The sequence below is a fragment of the Colletotrichum jinshuiense genome, chromosome 6 (assembly GCF_051148585.1).
Source record: "Colletotrichum jinshuiense chromosome 6, complete sequence".
NCBI classification, from domain to species: domain Eukaryota; kingdom Fungi; phylum Ascomycota; class Sordariomycetes; order Glomerellales; family Glomerellaceae; genus Colletotrichum; species Colletotrichum jinshuiense.
This window is the reverse complement of record NC_139313.1, coordinates 4437145-4456600: the sequence shown is the minus strand read 5'-3', so window position 1 is coordinate 4456600 and position 19456 is coordinate 4437145. Positions and strand designations below refer to the sequence as shown.

The window sequence follows — 19456 nt, the reverse complement described above, 5'->3', positions numbered from 1 at the left end:
TTGAGGGAGAGGGGTATCTCTGGGGCGCCGTTCAGTGAGGGCCGGGAATGCAAGAGCGTGTGTGTTTTCAGAACAACGGCATTTCGTTCTATCGTGAGTGAGTCTCCTGGCGCATCGCAAGTGAAGGCATCATGCACATAAATATGACAATCTCATCGGCGACTAACACACCCAGCACTTCCCTGCGGCAATTGAAGCCGACGATTGCGGCCGCCGATTACGCCGGCGATAAGTGACCAAGCGCCGTCTGTCGGGCTTGTCGGACGGCGCGATGGCGTGCTACCGGGCCCTCCCCGCCCTTGGTCGGGGGGCACCCGACACTATCATCCTAGCGGCGGCACATGGGCGCTCTGGCGAGGGTCGATTCGGGACGCCGGTTGATTGTGTCATTGACGCTCACGAATACACAATCGTTCAGTTGTCCCCGGATGTTTCTCCCGGGCCTTGCTTCCGGAACCTGAGCGCTGACAACTACATCACCGGCTTCCACGGCCGCAGGCCGGGGTTGAGACAGGTCGCCCTATTCGAAACTCGGCAACGGACTTGCGATGAAGCAAAAGCCGATTTCCTGGATAGCACAGGCAGTTATTGTCTCGCATTAAGTCTCTCGCATCGCAATATTTGGAAACAAAAACGCAAAAAGAGAGGTTCTCCCCTTCCAGAATCGAACTAGAGACCTTTCGATTATTGTGGATGAACCATTACAGTCGAACGTGATGAACCAACTACACCAAGGGGAGAGATCAAAGCTAAGCCTTGCTCGGTGTGACTGAATTGCGAATTTGCGGCATTATGTATGTTGATTTGACAAGGATGGTTGCATGGAGCGGTTGAAAGATCCCTAGCTCGATTCAAGTGGTGGATATTGTCCATAATTAGGGTAGTCCTAGTTGTGGAGTAATGGACGGGGCTTGCCGGATATCGGACATAGCCCGAGTCCTGTACAAGTACTCTCTTTGAGATTGAAGTCGTCGGTTTTATTTGGGTTTTTGGGGTATTTACGCCATGTGCCGCAGTCGGTAGCGGAACCCGGCTCCCAACGGAGATATCTGCCAACCGTGCTACTTCCATATACCGATTTACCAGCTGTACTAATTCAGGGATTACTCGCCAATCTGTCACCCGCACGGGTATCCTGTGATAACACTCTCTGATTTGGTGCCGGTGTCAAATTTCGGTACAAACAGTCATCTATAGCTTTTTGCAAGCAATGTAATTCGTGACTTGAAAATTTATAGGCGCATGCGATGACCAAAGCTCCGCTAATAGCTGGAGGAATAGGTTTGCAATCAGTACAAGTATCAGGAATGAATATGTTACCCTGGCCATATAGTACGACTCTCCGCATCTAGGTTCTTCTTTTATCTAAACAAATTCTTTTCATTTCCCTTGAACATATGAAACGAAGAATGCCCTAACTTCTATGCACACCGTCATGTCGTTATGTTTCAGCTTCGTTGCCCGCCGTCCTAAGGTTGCGGGATCGAAGATGAGAAGGATGAGCGAAGTCAGGATGAGTGAAGTGGGCCACTCACCTCTGCAGGAAGATTGTATCTACTACTTTGATTACTACTGAATCGTGATCATTATTCATCAGGTGAATAAGGCTTTTCTAGGTATGTGCAAACGAAGATGTTGGTATAGCAGGATACCCGTCCGGGCGGTAAATCAACGCAGTAATTTCAAAGGCTGTAATCTGCTCTGTCTGTATAGAAGGGAAGAATGTAGAATGCAGCAGCAGCAGTAGTGTATGTATCACCGTTGGCGGCCCGAAGGTTGAACCTCCGGGTTCCGTTTCAGCGGCCGCCTGCCTGTATTCTGGCTGTCTAATCCAACACAAGGTGATGCCCCTTGCTTAATTATTTCTCCTATAACCTCTACATCAATCTTCCCATTCTTACATCATGTCTTTCTATCTTCCTCTCGGTGCTTCTACTGCCGTCTTCTAATCCCCGGCGCAAAAAAATGATAGGTCCCCAGATGCCGGTTGTCGAAGACACCGTACGGCTGTCTCATCCCCCCTGCGGGGAGTCTCGGAAACGATCGGTTATCGACGACAACATGCCAGGGGTTAGGGTCAGAGGTAATGGGTGTTTTATTTGATGACAACTCTCAGGGAACAATGAATTCAACAACTAAACATATAGAAGACCTCGGCGAATTATCATAGCTACTTAAAGCTACGCCAACCGGAGTCGTACTCCTTAGATACATACAGTTACCTCAGTTGTAACGATCAACAAACTTAACCACTTTCCGTCCCGTCTGACTCAACTCAAACTCGGTAACTTCATTAACAAAGGTGACCCGGAATCTATGCTTATTCGATGAGTAAACATAGAAGAACTTTTTAAGGCGATCAACCACAGCCTCATCGTTCCCGTCTCGCCGAGAGCTGAGCACGCGGAGTTCAAGTGACATCTCCTTGGACGGCTCCATTTTGTCCAATATAGCTTGCCATTGGAGAATCCCAAGTTTTTGATCCGCCATGACAGTGCTCAGGCTCTCCAAGTCAATGTCGAACCCGTCCCAGAGGAAGCTGAAACGGCGATCGCGGCCCTGTAGCCGAAGAACACGCATGTAAGGACGGTGTGCCTCTGGGACAAGAGCCCTGGACTTTTCGGGCAGCGGGTGCAGAGATCCAACGTCGCCAGTGAGGTAGCGCACGACCGGGTTGCGCAGTCGCGTGAGGGACGTCTGCGCGATGATGCCTGTCTCTCCTTCGGGCAGAGTGTCAGGAACGGGGTCTCCCTCGACGAAGGAAAGCGGGAGAATCTCAATCACGGTCATGCGAGTGTCGATGACAAAGTCTGCGTGGTTTGAAGTAGGGTCGCTCGGAGTAAGATCCGGGGTGCTTGCTCCATAGGGGCCGGCCTCCGCGCTGCCCAAGATGGAGCAGATCTTCACAGGGCCCAGGATGGCGTAGATGTGCGCTTTTTGCGCCGCGGTGAGTCCTTCAGAGGTGTAGATGATCTTGTCAAGCCTGATGTTTTCCCTCCCGGTAGACATGGTGGAGATGTGGTGGACGACCGAGATGACCTGGCTTCCGTCCCCCGTCAGGACGTTGACGCCAAAGTCTTGCAAGAGTTGGACGACTTTTGAAGGAGACAAAAGGTTTCCCGCAGCCAGGACCGAGGCGCCGGCGTTTTCCATGATTTCGCATGTCAGATCTAGCGATCTTGGATGCTTCTCATCAATATCAACTTTATCATTCCGTTTTGACCCGATTACTCACCTGTAAAGATCACCAGTGCAGTGGGTCGTCAAGACCCAGTCGTCGCGCTTAATCAACCCCAGGTTGTTGAGCAATTGGCCAAAGTAAGCTCTGTGCCGACGGTTCTCGAGCGCATCCGTGGCGAAGAACAGCGGTTTCGAGGTGGCACTTCCACCACCGGTAATGCTTGTGTAGACATTGTGACGGTACGTGTTCTGAGGGCTGGTGTCATTCACCAGTCTCTCAATAGCCGTGTACCTGGGGAACAGTGAGAGGGAGTCAAAGGCCGCGTCTTTGATGGGTTGGCTTACAGGTCCTTCTTCCTAAGCAACGGTTGCGTCTTCAGGTCTGGTTCTACGGGAGACACCGCGGCTTGCTCTCTTGCAGCCTCGATGGTGTCTTGATCGGGCGGATACTGGGCGTGGGAATAAAAGGGGTGGATCTTGGCAACTGACAGCACGTCTGCTACAGAATACGTCGTACCTAGCGCAGAAGACTGATGTGAACTGCGTTGCGGGTTTTCAATAGCATTCTTGAGGTGATCATCGGCACTCGCGTGGCCTGCTGATGGAGGCCTAGGAGAGTCTGGAGAGGCAGGGTGGGCGGATGGTAGCCACCTGGCTAGAGACGGGAGAACAGACCAGGATGTCATTTGAACGGACAAAATTCATCAGATGGTACTTGTGAGTGTGCGGGGAGAATAAGTCGAAGCGAGTACCGGGTAGGGCTTACATACCAACCAGTCATTCACACTTCTTATAGGCAAATGAAGGATGGGAATGGGTATGAATGGAGGTGCGTGTATCATGGGCATGGATATTGCGTTAATTGTTAGTAAATGTCCCACATAGCTGATGCCTGCTTGTCGAGAATGCTAGTAATGCCAGTGACTTGCATTGTGCTACATCCTAATGAGACCTGCATGCTGTATAGTGCGTTCAGTGAGTCGGTTTCTGAATCCATTGGAGCCCGCATCTTGAGCAAATGGGTGCAACCATTGGCAGTATCCACCAGTCTCAATGTGTCAATGCGTCTAGTGTGTTGACTTCGCCTCTAAACCTTCACAAGTGAGGGGAAATTTGGCGTTCAAGTGACGGTGTGATGATGGGCATCAGTATGTATCTGTCCCCGGCCCCATTAGTAACCTCATTCTGTCGCAGCTGCAGATGAGAATCCTGTAAGTATATCCAGCCGACCCCCATTCGTGTGCCAAAAGGAATGGTTCCGTGTGAAACTGTCGATAAATATAGGAAAGCCATGAGGCAATGTCACCAATGTTCGCTTGGCCAAGCCGCAAGCAATTTAGGGCTGTGCGGCCTAGTGTCTGACGTCCTACAAGTTCAGTTACCTGTCTACCCGGCAAGGCCGCAAGCAGACCGCAATAAAACTCAAAATTTACACAGACTGACCGGGTTCTAACAGCCTGCTTGTTGTCGACATGGACTCAGGCCCACCCAACACACGATGGACAGCAAGATGCTAGTGTGTCCCCAGTTGTGGACAATCCCTTGCATGCACTTTATTCCAGGGGTCGAAGGCCAGGCATGGGTTGCCCATCCACCGGTTGCTGATCTGGGGATACAAAAATACCATGCACAATACAGCTTGCCGATTGGTTAACAGTAAAATCAGCCAATGGTGGGACGACGGCTGTAGCTGCAGTTTTTGTCTTATTTCAGGGATTGGCACAATACGGGACGCAATCGACTGTTTTTGGGGTCGAACTAATGCAACCTGATCAACTGAGACATCCTGGTGCATCTTGGTGCATCTTGCAGACCACCCGGGAGCTAATGTAATCGCCGCCCGGGAGCTAGACTAAAGACTGTCCGGGAGCTAGCGTAAATACGATGCAGGATTGAGTAAATTTTTTGTTCATCTATCTACATACAGCATAGCGGTTATGGCGAATTCAGACACGACTTCCTGAGTTGCTGCCGAACGGACATACATCCCATCGTACCCGGCGGAGGTGGCGTTCTGGATCATTGATGTGATTCCGCGCGTGCAGCCAGAGGCGGTTGTCCATGAGGATTATGGATCCCTTTGGCAGGTCGGCCGAGGTAAGGTGAACCGTTGCATCCGCCTGAACATCTTTTCTCGTCAGCGCCTCCTTAAGTTCCTCCAGCGCTTGGGACGCCCGTTCCGTCATCGGCGCCAATATGTCTTCTCTGTACCGGATCATGGTCGACTGGCCGTCGAGACTTGTGCCAAACACGGCTGCGACAATGTGTTTTTGGTTCGGGTCTTTGACGAACTCGGCCGGGATTGTGATGCGGTATTCTGGTGCTTTCAGCGCCATCCGGGTCGCGGGGGAGAGCAGCTCGCTCAGTCTCTCAACGTTCATGACAGATAGAGTGCCACCTCCATACCGGTCGTGTTGGAGGACCTGCAGGGCGAAATACCTCGGCGGCGGGTCTTCGTAGCTGCAATCTGTGTGCCAGGGGAACTCATTCATCGTCTCCGATCTCGCCTGGTGGTTGCCGGCTTGGAAGTTGGTCTCGCTGGGCCGAACATCCCAGAACCACCCGCGAGTTGCGCTATGGGAGATGGGAAGTTGATGCTTGTGGTGCTTGTGAAGACTGAACAACAGCTGCTTAAGATAGTCGCTGTCATTGTCCAAGAATCCCAGTTGGATTTTGAGCATGCCGGTTTTCTCTAGCTGCTGCGAGACCTGGCGGGCGTGGTCGACGTGCCCAGCGAAGCTTAAACTGGGCACCTCAAGACAGCGTAGGGCATACGACGATTGGGTGTGCTTGGATTCCGTGGCATGCGAACGAGTTTGAGCAATGGGGACTGAAGATTTGAACGTATTGAGGGTTGCGCCATGGTAACCGCAGATATTGCGGACATGGCGGGCAAGTTGGCGCATGGTGGGAGCGGAGAGATGAGATGCCAGGGAGCTGGTCGAGCCTCGAGGCGACAAGGCCAGGAACGATTTGGGTCTTAAGAAGGTGTCCGATGCAACGGGACTACACCCGAGTACCAAGGGTCAACAACGGATACAGTATACAACAATTTTTGCGCTGCTGACGCTTTGGCAAATCATAGGAGCGCACCCTCACAAGTCTTCGATGGCCGCATCACGCAGTGTGACTTGACCTAGTCCGTTTTCCCGCCTAACTGAAACCCACCTGCTGCTAATACGATTGATTGCATGGCGGCTCCTGGATATGGCCATGGCTCTATGGATCGGCTGAGTCAGGTTCGTGGTTGATAGCACCACCTCAAGCCACCCCAAGAGGCATCGGCGCTCGCATAAATAGGCATCATGATTCCATCATGAGCCGCCCTCTAATTCGTACCAGAGCCAGTCATCCTTGTTTCCCGAGTCTCGAGTTTAGCCATGCAAACACAGCAGCTCTCGCAAATCTCCTTCGGGCCTCGGCCATACGACTATGCGCCGACGGCGGGCAAAGAAATCGACCTCGGCACATACCGTCGGGAGGAGGCCAGCCTCCAAGAGGCGTTGCTGCGGCTATGCCCGGAAAACCTATGGCACAACGGCTCCTACTCTGCCGGGTGTCCTCGACCTATCCTAGTGGACAAATCCCACCAGAAGCAGATGGAGGAACTGCACGAGGCGTTGACCATTGCCATCATTGACATTATTCAGCGCTGGTGGACCGACGACGACGCCCGGTTGCCAGAACGGATGCCCTTGGAGGCTGAGGAGGAAGAGCTGTTGAAGGTACACTTATGGAACTCAAATCCACACATACGGCCGGATCACTAATGTGTGTTGCTGTGACAGTGGATAGAAAGTCAGGTCTCAGAAGGCAACCTCCCAGCATTCCGCGAACGGCTGGGGTCATGGCGACCAGACTTCTTGGTCGAGAAGGACGAGCACCACGAAGAAAATTACAGAATCACGGAGATCAACGCGCGATTCTCCTTCAATGGCTTCATGCATGAGGCTTATGGCCAAGAAGTGCTCAACAAATCAGTGGAGGGGGAGGCAAGCGTGCTGGCCGGTGCCACGGACCCGAATATGGTAAGGTGGAGAATGCGCTGCATTTCAGCTCGATTTAGATGCATTCTGACGAGTTACTCGATAGATCCTGGAGGGCCTGTTCAGCCTGTTCCAACCGAACCGACCCCTCCATCTTCTCAAGGGTGCAGAGCATGGAATCGATATCCACATGTTTATTGACGCAGCATGGCGTCGTTTCGGCATCAAGCCCCGATTGATCACGCCGGCTGAGCTCAGGATGCTCCCCGATGCCTGCAGCAAGAGCGGATACCGCCTCTGCTGCGTCGTCGCCAAGGACTTCGCCTCGCCAACCGGATCATCAACATTCACGGCGGACAATGGCGAAGTCTGGGAGGAGGTCCACCAGATCGGCCTCGAGCTGCATCAGCGAGAGCTGGTGGCTCTGGAGCCCGAAACACTGCGTGAAATAAGCCTGCGCTGCTTCAACGACATGCGCACGATCCTACTGGTCCACGACAAAAGAATGCTGGGCATCGTGAAGCAAGAACTACCTCGTCTGGTGGCCCGCAGGGTGCTAACAGCTGCACAAGCACATGTTCTGGACAGGGGTATTGTGGACACGATCCTTCCCGGCTCAGAGGAGCTGAATTGCCTCATCCAGGCGACGATCGCGTCGCCTCAACTGAGGCACAGCTACATCCTGAAGCCAATCCGGAGCGGGAAGGGAGACGGCATCATATTTGGCGACGATGTCGGTGAAGATGAATGGGTGTCCGCTTTGCAGAAGCTCGTCTCGCCCAAGGTCGTGACAGGGATCACTTGCGTGGTGCAGCGACGCATCATGCCGCGCGAGTACACGCTTGTCTTAAAGGCGTCGGTGGGCAGGGTTCAGTATCCTCTTGTTGGTACTTACCATGTCGCAAATGGGCAGCTGCTGGGCCTCGGGACGTGGCGTGCCAGCGGAGGACGCATCGTTGCTGTTTCCTCGGGAGGGTCTTGGATCTGTTCCGTAATGAGGCGGGATTGATGTGGTACGACAGGGCGATCCATCCCATGTAGGGCAAATAAGCTGCAGACTCATACAGAATCTGCATATGATGTGAGGCATGGTGGGCCTCATCAAACTGTGGGCAATACCCTCGGAGACTGTTCAGCCTATGGTCAGAGAACGGAGATGTACCAAAAATAGTCTATATGCACAACGATCTGAACCTTTCTTTTGCCTTGCGTTAAGAATGGCTCACTTTCCCATCGATCCGAGGCGCGAGCAAAGGGGAAGAAAAGTGCCTGTACCTTGGTTCGCCTCGTCCTGCGCTCTATGATTGGTCCAAAGCTCGGTGCAGCCAAAGTCGATGCTCATTGGTTAGAGTGCCTTAACTGCCTATTGCCAGCCCAGAGTAAAACTGCCAACCCGATCACAAATTTACATGCTGCCAGCTTGCTTAGCTGCCGAGAGGGAGGGAGGGACGAGCCGTTACGGGGGCGGGTGCAGGGCCCTCCCCTCACGCCAGACGACACACCTGCAGCCACATTGTCTTTCCTACAGGAAGGCCTTGTTTAACAGACGGCTTGCCCGCCGTTGCCCACCAGCATTCTTTCACGCCCTAGAAACTGCATCTTCTGATTGGTCGGTATTCTCGCTTGTGGTTGGCGATTCGGGAAATCTACACCCTTTAGGTAGTGTCTGCATGTCTTAAGGATCCTTTACCTGACAACAACTGGCCTGCCAGGCGAGGGACAAAAAAGCCCGCGCTCATAGCCTGGTTTAAGATAGGGAAATACCTAGACTAATACGCATGGTTTTTTTTTTTTTTTTTTTTGGAGGTCAAGACGTACAAGTTACCATGGCTTAGGCGCGAGTATAGGTACCTGGATCCTCATTAAGCGCGGGGTATCATGTCACCGGCTTGCCCGCCTTGGTGTACAGCGGTGGGAGGTGGAGGAAGGCCCCAGCCCCAGCTCCATCTCGCCTACCCCTGCAGCCATCGCCGACCTACAATTACACATCACTACAGGGAATGTGCATGTGCTCGGCTTTGGGGGGCCGTTGTCCGGCGGTATAATGCCCAAGTTCTGGTACCCTTGCACACCGGTCTGAAGCACTCTTCTGTGGTTAATATGTGCCTGTGTGTGGGGGGTTCGGGCACAAGCAGTTGATAATCTTGGTAAGTGGTCAATATTGTTTCTCAGGTAGGATGGTGATAGTATCGCAAATGTTAAGGTTAACAAAGCACGTCGGATATCAATTTGTTTGACAAAGAATATAATTTGAGCTTGGATCCTTGGTATTATGATGCTCCCTATGTTTTGATCTATCCTGACTACAGAAACGCCGGAGTAGTTTCGATTATTGTTATGTATTATATGCCAACTTCTTATGACACTTGCCCCTTTACCAAACATGCTATAGTAGAAAAGTTTCAGCCACCGCCGCCATCTCAAAGAGAAACCTTGAAGAATTTGGCCACACAAGGCACTCCAGCCTTGTCCATGGCGAAAAGCATGTAATACCCGGGGACCGCGATTCCGTAGTCACTCGGGACACTGACAGTAAACTTCCTGCCATCGCCGCCATCCTTTCCATCGAGGGGAATGCGTCGCTGGTCGGTGTTGACTGTGTGCGTAGTTGCGCTAACACGGAGCATGCTGAACGTGTACTTGCCCGCATCCTGCATGGTGATGGTAATAGGGGACCCCGCCTTTACGGTGTTTTCAGACAGGCTCTGGATAACTGGTCTCTTGGCCGGGGTCTTGCCGTCAGCCTCGAACAGGTACGGCGGTGACCAGAACTGCCCGTCAAAATGGTTCGCCTTGCAGTTCACGCCGCAGAGACCGCCACCGCCGGACCAGATAGTGGCATCCGCCATCAACAGCGCCGTAGAGTGATAGTTACGGGGGACTGTGTGGGGGGTTGTAGGAGTAAAGTTGCCCGTCACTGGGTCAAACAGCTCCGGGGTGAGCTGCGGAGTGTTATCTGAAAAGAGTTGCATCGTTTGCATCCCGCCAACGACCCAGATTTTGCCGTCAGGCAAGACAACGGCGTTGGCAAACCCGCGGTTATACTGGCCATTTTGGACTTTCTGCACCTTGACTGCCTGGCCGGGCTCGCCGAGGGTCAAGATATGGGCATTGCTAGTAGATTTGACGCCGGTATAGGCCTGGCCACCACCGTAGCTATACACATGAGTTAGATCCGCTGAATCAGAATAGGGCATCAAATGGGGTTCCCCATGGCTTACGTGAAGATCTTCCCTGCCACCGCATCGTACATGACGGAGACGCCACACATGGAATCTTCATCGACGCCTCGCAGGCCGGCGGGCGTGTTTGAGCCGGCACCCTTGGTGTCATACCAATTCATCTGCTTGGCGGGACCAGCCTGGAGAACGGAACCGTTCTTCCACGACCACAACCATGCATGGCTGTCGGGGAACATGCCGCGCTGCATGACCAATGGTTTAACCGGGCACCCGGCCAGCTTCGTCCAAGTGTTGGTTTTCGGGTCGAAGATCTCGCCGTCTCGTCTGCCGGCTCCGGAGAAGGAGCCGCCAATCACGAAGACCTTGCCTTCGGAACTAATTCGGGCTCACATCAGTACGCTTTTGATTGTGAATGAACGCAAGGTTTGCTTACGTGGTACAGCTCGACTGATAACCTCTCGAAATCTGCATGTTGGATAACGGCGCCCATGAAGAGGATTCGCCCTTCTTGAAGTCAAGGACACTGGTTTTGGAGGCGCTCGAGCCTCCGGTCACTATGATGCGCCCATCTGCGTCCATAGAGGTACCGGGACAGAACATATCGTGTTGTGTATTCTATCACGGAAAACCTTTGTTAGCACAAGGCCATTTCCTTCAGGCATGGCTTGCTTTGCAGATCAGGCAGCTTGGTAGAAAGCAGATGAAGAGAACTATGAGGGTTACTTGCCTGAATGAGGGCATCGCTAACTTTGCCGGTTTTGACGTCATAGATCGACGTGTAGGTCTTTCCATTGCCGGCAGTTGTCCAACGGTTACTTTGAGAGAACTCTTGTCAGTGTGGGCCATTATTGGATAGGTGTCGACTAAAGCTTTCATGGAGCCGACTCCGTGGGGAAAGAGGAATCATCTTACGGCCAACCACTGGACCAAACCAGCATATTGCCGGTCTCGGGAAGTAATGCCACGGCAACAGGAACCACAGGGAAAGTGACCATGGGCCCCCATTGTCCAACGTTTTGTGCTTCAGAGATTGCGGCCAATGCCAGCAATCCTGCAGGAAAATTGCGCAGTGCGGAGTGAAGAGTAACCATAATGATAGTATATCCCGTTTAAGGTAAAATGAGTGATGTGTCAGAAGCTGTCAAATCTATTGACTTAAGCTGAGGGCTTTTAGAGAATATATGTCATCTGTAATGGTTGCTCTCGTGGCTGTTCTTCAGCATATCCATCTGCTCGAAAGGGGCACTTGTTCTTGGCATCTGGCTCCAGAGGGCTACGAGTTTCAGGCAACTCTCAACGCACAGAATAAACCTTAAGAACCCTTACCAGTACGGTAGCTCAGCAAGTCCGGTCGATTGGCTGATTGTGGCCGGAGGTCTGGCCAGCTTCCTCCGGTGCGAGTTGCGGGGCGTTACTCTTGAGAGCTATTCTCGACTTCCCCCTAAGCTAAGGTGTTAAGCTTGTAATTAGCGTTGTATCTATTTATGTCATTCGGAATTCGGGGCAAATTACGAAAATTGGGGTAATTTTGATCATCTGAATACTTAGTGCCAGAAGAAGAAGTTGTGGCGCCCCTCGCCGCCCTTGTTCACCTGCACTAGAGCCGTGCGCCGTTGACGGCTCCAAGTAAGGCCCGATTAAATACAGCGCGAAGAGGAGGTAGCTCAGAGAAACAGCCCCTGCCAAGGTGTAGTAATAAGGCTCACAAAGGCGGATAAGCTCTATACTTTCCCTTATACGCAGATTTCAGTCAGGGGTTGGCTTATTGTTCGGTTAGCAGTGGCTTGGCTCCCCGCCGCAAGAAAGACAGAAAGTCTTAAATCACAGGTTAGTGTTGCTGCATATGTCCGAGCAGAAACTAATGGCCTGAAATGACTTGATCAACCTATTCTATACATAATAGAAATGACGACGGTCTTTCTTTTAGCTCTGTTGGACGTCTCGGCAAATAAGACATAGCACAGCGTGTTTGTCAGTCAACTCATATATTCCTCTTCTTTATCGATCACATAGGCCGTTCCCCATCTCAGTTAACCTTGTCATCATCATCATCATCATAATTTATCATCATGTCATCGTTACAGAAATTCACTTATCTACTAACAATTTTATCGGCTGCCGCACAATGCAATGCACGATCTTGTCCACCAGTCTGGACCCAGGTTGCAGAAGATCTGAAAACATCCTTTGCAGGCTGTCCCGCTGAGGCGAGACAGGCAATGCGCGCGGCGTTCCATGATTGTTTCCCGGGATCATGCGACGGTTCTTTGATCCTAGCCAATGAATGCTTCGACAGAGAGGAAAATATGCAAATCCAGCCCATTTGCGAATTATTGGGACAAAAGGCTGTGAGCTATAATGTCGGCACCGCGGATATGATACAGGCGGCAGCAGGTAAGAAGCGGGATTTCTGCTCGTTTGCAACAGCGGATTAGATCAAGGCATGCTAATTCGGGACTCAGCATTCGCTGTTGTAGCCTGCGGTGGTCCCAAAGGCTACTTTCTCGTAGGAAGAAAAGATTCCACTATACCTAGCGCTGAGGGCACACTGCCCACGCAGGATTCCGACGCCGCCTCGCAGATCAAAGCCTTCAAAAAGAAGGGGTTCACGACCACCGATCTTGTAGCCCTTGTTGGGGCGCACAGTGCCGGTCAGAGCATGCAGGAGCTGGCTTTCGATTCGACCCCCGAAAAGCTGGACAGCACCGTCTTCTACCCAGAGACATTTCAAGAGACCACGCCAACCTCGCTGGGGAGTGATTTTGCACTCAGTAATTCTAGCGAGACTAAACATATTTGGAAGGGATTTGGGGCGAGCCAGACACGGTGGAACTCTGCATTCAAGTTAGCGTAAGTGCATTTTCACTTGTACCGCCTCAAACGCTTTGGTTAACCTTGAGGATAGCATGGGAAAGATGAGCATCATGGGAAATGACTTGGGGAAACTTACCGACTGCTCAAAATTGGTATCATAAGCGGAACGGTTAAAACTAGCTGCAACATGCCTCGGGACGGCGTCTTAGTCATTGGGCTGTTGTTAACGATATGATTATTATCACTATCACAATTACTATTACTCATATTATCAACCATCCTTATCACGATCTAATTGACATATAATTCAATGAGTATGGTCAGTAATGCGTTAATAAACGGCGTAGATCCCGTAAATTAACGTTGACACAGAAAACAGGCTCCTCGACCGCAACACACCCATTAAGCTTGCCCGACGGAGTCAGTCGCTAGTATGCTTGTAAACAAATCTACAATGGTAATAGTTCATACTTATTATGTCTACGGAATATAGATTCGAGGCACTTCGCCCGGGGGAGCCTTGTGTTTGCCTTGAGCCACACGCTTATTATGAACCGTGTAGATCACGACTTGTAAAATCGCGAACGCCATGCCAACTGATACCATAATAATCTGTGTCCTCAGGCCCGTTTGGTAACTACGAAATGTTAGCGTTATATTTCTCCATAGCTATATTTACCCTTGGCTAGTGCGAATGTCGACAAACAACAAGTAGAGATTTGACTCACAAGGGGGTGTCGTTTGCTCGATAATATTGTGTGCCAACCATCAGCCCACTAATAGAAAGCATAACCCACATACTGTTTCAAGATTAGCAGTCCTTCTTCGAGGCAATTTTCATAAACCCATCTGGGCCAGCTACTTACGCGATACTGATGCTGCGTTCGCCCGGCTCCCGGCAGTTGAGCTGCACCCACGAGTTATTAATCGGGTGGTAGCCCACGGCGAAACTGTTGACAGCTGTCCACAGACCCCAACGCGACCACTTGCCGACGTGGGGGTGTGCCGTTCGTGCAACGATTAACACGATGAGATAGCAGACTTGCGCGCCAATTACCGAGAAACCGCGCTTGTTGGTTTTGTCGCTAATGTACGCGAATATGAAGACGACAACGAGAGCAAGTGATGCTCCTACTGCGGCTAGTGCGTTGGCCTGAATGCGATTGAAGCCGAGGTTCCTGAGCCCAAATTGTAAGCATCGAGGGCAGAGCTTTATTGGGGGGGGGGGGGGGGGGGTTACCCACATGATGATGGTCGGCGTGTAAGTCGTCAGGGGACTCCATGTGGAGAAAACAGCAAAGCTGCTGAGGAAATGTGGCCAGCGCTTCCAGTGCAAGATGGTCTTCCACACGAGTTTCGGGGGTATGCTCATGCCTTGCGCGCCTCCTCTCTTCTCCTTGTCGTCGATCTCGAGGCGTCTTTGCAGGATCGACCTCTCCGGGCCCTTGAAGCGAATGACTCCCGGGCTGAGCAACGGGTCGGGAGTATCGGGAGACCCTGGGAGGAGGAACAGCAGCGACAACCCGACGAAGATGGTAAAAACGCCTTCAACTGCAACCCATCACGTCAGAATAATCAACCGCGTTAAAAAGCGCACAGGGCGGTAGTTTGCTGTCCGAGGCCCTTTACGGCTCAAGGAGAATACGGGGAGGACACCCACTCAGAAAAAGCCACTGCCAACCCTTCAGCCCGCGCTCGCCCTCGAGCTTCAGGATGCCCGACGCCAATATCGGACTCAGCGCGTTGCCCGAGAACATCCCGAAGAAGAATACAGCGATGCGTTTGGCGAGCTCGCGCTTGGTGTACCACGTCGAAAGCGTGTAGCAAGCGCCCGGGATGTAGCCGGCCTCGGCCAGGCCGAGCATCATGCGCGAGGCCAAGAAGCCCTTTCGGTCGGTGAGGAAAACCTGCATGGTCGCCACGAGGCCGAAGAGCATCACCTGCGCGGAGATGTACTTCCGAGGGCCAACCTAAACAAAACCCGGAGGATCAGTCGAGCCAACTCTGTTTTTGACGCATGCTTCCGCTGCTGCCAAAATTCGAAACTGAGGGAGCCAAAGGGTTTCTTGCTCACTTTTTGCAGCACCATATTCGATGGTATTTCCAGGACGACGATCCCGAGGAACATGAGCTGGTTGCCGAGGTTGATGGTGTCCTGGTTGACGCCAATGTCCTTCGCAAAGCCGCCGGTGAGAGCGCTGGCGAGGTTCATGCGGTCCAGCTGGAAGACGAGCAGTCCCAGATACAAGAGCGGGAGCACCGAGCTGTCGATCCTGCAGACGAAGAAATGGGTTTAGTAAGCTGATGGACTTTACGCGGCTTCGCTCGTAAGTCATAACCTGGAGCCCCGGGTCAACTCACTTTCGCCGGGCCCGAGCCTCCTCATGCGCCGTCCAGTCCGGCTCAGAGACGGGCGTCTCCTGCCCCGGCGAGTCGACAAATTGCAAGTCCTGCTTCAACTCGGCCATTTTGTCATCGGTCAGAAGTTCAAGACGTTGGACAAGGCGAGTAAGCGCGTGTCATCAAAACGCATCCAAAGCGGAGAGGCATGACCGCATTAACTACAGCAGCACTGCAGGTACATGTGATCCTCTCGGCATTTGCAACTCACAAGATCCCCATTTTGCATCATTGCTGGGCCAATGTCATAGCTCCGAGACCATCCCTGCATGGCAAATCAAATACCTCTCCCGAATCCCTCAATCCTTCCCTCACCGGGCCCCCGGACGGCTCAGGGTTCTCACCTGCTCCCCCCTCGGAGTGCCGCGCTCCTGGGACCATCACGCCATCGCCCCCAAGTGCCCTGATGGGTTGACAGCGACGGCTGCCATGCCGGCCGAGCAGGGGTTCCTTTGGCTCTTTGGTCGAAGGCCCCCACCGACACCGTTGAAGATTCTCCACTCCCGACCGGCCGTTCAACGTCCATCGCTCAATCCTGCCGAGCACGCCATCTTTCACCATCGCGCCAAGGCAGACGCCGACCTGCTATCTCGTGCGTATCGGGATTTGAACGTCCTACGGTCAGGATAAGGTAAAATGAGTATCTTGACCTGCGACACGCTCGTGTACTGTCTTTGGCGCCGCGTCATTGGGCAATCGAGAACGGTCTCGCTCGTCGTCGACTTTTCCGTCTGAACCCGCCGTCCCCGCCCCCGCGTCGCCGGGTTCCCTTTGCCCCGAAAAAACAATGGTACACGTTTGTAGTCGCGCGCCCAAGTTCCCAAATACCGAGAAGGAGCTCACGGGGAGCTATTAGCTTGGTCGAACCACTTGTGTGGCCCCTCCGCCTCGTCTCATAAGCCCTCGAGTACCCTTCAAGCTGCCCCCAGTCCTTTTTCTTTTTGGATACTTTTTTTTCATTTTTTTCACAAGTTGACTACCCTATTCCATCTGTTTATTGGTAGATGTTAGTTACACTGCGTCATTGAAGATAGAACACCTGCGAGTTCGCCAAGACCAAAAAAAAATGGCGCCTGCGAAGCGCGTAGCCGTCATCGGCGCCGGCCCGGCCGGCGCAATCACCATTGACGCCCTGGCTCGGGAGAAGGCGTTCGACATCATCCGGGTATTCGAGCGCCGTGAAGCTCCGGGAGGATGCTGGTAAGCCACAAGCACACGTCTCATTGTCGCTCATGCGAGAGCAGCCCGTCACATCAACCCTGCAGCCCCCGATGATACCCTCACACGCACGATCCCTCATTCTCACAGCCCGCATAACCCTCCCACATAATGTCCCAGAACTTCTCCCACCCCCAGCTGACCCGCAACCACAAAAGGCTCGGCTCAGAGAGCCCGCCGCCCCTCCTCCAGCCCTCCGAGCTCTCCCTCCTCTCCTCCCGGACGGCGGACCCCCCGCACCCCGCGATCCCAGCGCACCTCCCAGCCCAGCTCCCCAGATCCCCCTCCCCGCGCTACGCCGAATCCACAGTCTACCCCTACCTCGAGACGAACGTCGACTTCGTCCCCATGCAATACACCCAGGAGCCCTTCCCCTCGGGGCAGTCCGACTGGTCGAGGTCCGTCCACGGCGAGGACACGCCCTTCCGGCACTGGTCCCTCGTGCAGGGCTACGTCCAGTCCCTGGTCGAGCGCAGGGGGTACCAGGACCTCGTCAGCTACAACACCACGGTCGAGAGGGCGGAAAAGGTCGCCGTCCCCGCCGCGGGCGGCGGCGCGGAGGAGGAGTGGAAGCTCACGCTGCGTAGGGAGGGCGAGCAGACGGACTACTGGTGGGAGGAGCGCTTCGACGCCGTCGTCGTCGCCTCGGGGCACTACAGCGTGCCGTACATCCCGCCGGTCGAGGGGCTGTCCGAGTTCGCGCGGGACCGGCCCGGGAGCGTGATCCACAGCAAGCACTTCCGCGGCCGGGACGCGTACCGGGGCAAGCGGGTCGTGGTGGTGGGCGCCTCCGTCTCGGCGGCCGACATCGCCGTCGACCTGACGTCGACGGCCAGGGCGCCCGTCCACGCCGTCGTCAAGGGCCACACGTTCAACGGCTACTTTGGCGACGAGGCCTTCAAGCACCCGCTCATCCGCCAGGCGCCCTCCATCGCCCGCATCGAAGCCCCGACGCGGACGGTGCACTTCGTCGACGGCTCCTCCGTCCCCGGCGTGGACTCCCTGATCTTCGGCACCGGGTACACCTGGACGCTCCCCTTCTTCCAGCCCGCCCCCGACCACGCCCCCGCATCGGCGGGCCCGGCGGCCCCTCCCGCCAAGCCGGTCCCGGCCCCGAGAAACAACCGCATCCCGAACCTCTACCTCCACACAATCTACACCCCGGACCCGACCGTCCTCTTCGTAGGCGCCGTCAACGCGGGCCTGACCTTCAAGATCTTCGAGTACCAGGCCGTTCTCGCCGCGCGCCTCCTGGCCGGCCGCATCCCCGCCTCCCGCCTCCCCTCCGCCGCGGCCCAGAGGGCGTGGGAGGAGGACCGGGTCGCCAAGCGCGGCGACGGCGCAAAGTTCGCCCTCGTCTTCCCCGACTTCGAAGACTACTTCGAGACCGTCAGGGAGCTGGCGGGGCCCCCGACGGCGGACGGCAGGGGCAGGGAGCTGCCGCCCTTCAACCGGTTCTGGCTCGAGAGGTTCATGCGGGGCCACGAGAGGCGCAAGGACCTGTGGAGGCGGCTGAACGCCGAGGCGAGGGAGGCGTTGGCGGCGGAAGGGCCCGAGGGCAATGCGCGCGCGAAGCTGTAGTGGTCTTGCCGACAGTCTTGTGGGCCGGCAACCTCGGATGGCGTTGACGACTTGGTTAAGGGAAGGAAATTGGTTAAGAAGGGTAATCAGCCCAGGTCTTCAAATAACTGTGAATAATGTAGATGAACAGGATTTGCCGTCCATGTTTGATGCTGGAAACTGTCCATGGCACCGGCCAGGTCGGCAGTGGTCCAGGGATGTTCATTTTCTCTCCCAAGTCGCCTTGCTGCCATACGTACCTGTCGTCGGAAAGCCAAGTGTAAGGGCGAACGACACGACACCGCCGTAAGAAACAATATCGGTAACGGAATCCAGGATCCGGGAGCCGATAGATACTCGCTATTGGTGAGTACCAAACGAAATAGAAGCACTGAGCATTACGTGACATCAAAAAAGTGTCAAACAGATGTGTTAATCATCAGGATGTTGATGTCTTATTCATGGTATCTGATTCCGCCCGCCATCCTTGGCGGCTGTATACAGATTAGCTTACATATACAGTGTACACTTTTGGTCTTCTTGACGCCGCCCTAAAGAGTCTGCCGCAGCATGCCGTGGCGTCGGTGTCCAAGAGAGAGGCACGAAGGCCCAAAATAGTATGCCTACAACTCCCCGTCCTGGCCTATCCATATCTGAAGTCCAATTGACCATGATCCAAACACAAAACCTTGCAAAATAGGTTACATAAGGGAACAAGACGTCCTTCCAAAAGACCAATAAGCCACATGTAGAGCGGGTCGGATCTGGAGAGTGAGCCACTCCAAAACGCGTCCTCCTCTTCGTCGCTTCCAAAGACAAGGATGACCTCAGCATCCAAACAGCGTGGCAATTCAGGCACAGCGAGCGCCGTCTGTCGTCAATCCCAACGGATGAGGCCTCAAGCCCAGACATGAAGGCATAGAAGCATATTAACAACGCGTGTAATAGTGCAATCATGAGGATAGAAGTCGTTCATGACATAATAATGCCTCAAAGCGAGGCAAGAAAAATTGGGTATCAAAAGTGAAGCAGAATAAGGGGTAAAAGTAAAGTAAAGTATGTCGCCGGAAATGTGGAAATGGGGTTTGCCGTTCGGAAGATGTCATGGAAGCATAG

General features: G+C 53.7%; 5 protein-coding genes across 5 annotated transcripts; 2 read left to right on the top strand and 3 right to left on the bottom strand.

The window, feature by feature from the left end:
* Positions 1-2223: 2223 nt before the first annotated feature.
* On the bottom strand, positions 2224-6086 carry EsH8_VI_001134 (uncharacterized protein; the record flags this gene model as incomplete). The annotated part of the gene is made up of 4 exons (XM_083272387.1): positions 2224-3170; positions 3249-3472; positions 3526-3710; positions 5178-6086. 4 exons carry the CDS (start codon positions 6084-6086, stop codon positions 2224-2226), a joined length of 2265 nt encoding a protein of 754 aa, XP_083127561.1.
* A 474-nt stretch (positions 6087-6560) lies between these two features.
* Positions 6561-8175, top strand: EsH8_VI_001133 (uncharacterized protein; the record flags this gene model as incomplete). The annotated part of the gene is made up of 3 exons (XM_083272386.1): positions 6561-6905; positions 6969-7208; positions 7273-8175. 3 exons carry the CDS (start codon positions 6561-6563, stop codon positions 8173-8175), a joined length of 1488 nt encoding a protein of 495 aa, XP_083127560.1.
* A 1411-nt stretch (positions 8176-9586) lies between these two features.
* EsH8_VI_001132 (galactose oxidase early set domain-containing protein) lies at positions 9587-10948 on the bottom strand (the record flags this gene model as incomplete). Its single annotated transcript, XM_083272385.1, has 3 exons — positions 9587-10322; positions 10388-10723; positions 10782-10948. 3 exons carry the CDS (start codon positions 10946-10948, stop codon positions 9587-9589), a joined length of 1239 nt encoding a protein of 412 aa, XP_083127559.1.
* A 2694-nt stretch (positions 10949-13642) lies between these two features.
* EsH8_VI_001131 (uncharacterized protein) lies at positions 13643-15630 on the bottom strand (the record flags this gene model as incomplete). The annotated part of the gene is made up of 7 exons (XM_083272384.1): positions 13643-13799; positions 13891-13962; positions 14029-14340; positions 14407-14713; positions 14844-15102; positions 15237-15435; positions 15524-15630. 7 exons carry the CDS (start codon positions 15628-15630, stop codon positions 13643-13645), a joined length of 1413 nt encoding a protein of 470 aa, XP_083127558.1.
* Positions 15631-16628: 998 nt separating this feature from the next.
* Positions 16629-18361, top strand: EsH8_VI_001130 (uncharacterized protein; the record flags this gene model as incomplete). The annotated part of the gene is made up of 2 exons (XM_083272383.1): positions 16629-16762; positions 16939-18361. 2 exons carry the CDS (start codon positions 16629-16631, stop codon positions 18359-18361), a joined length of 1557 nt encoding a protein of 518 aa, XP_083127557.1.
* Positions 18362-19456: the final 1095 nt, after the last annotated feature.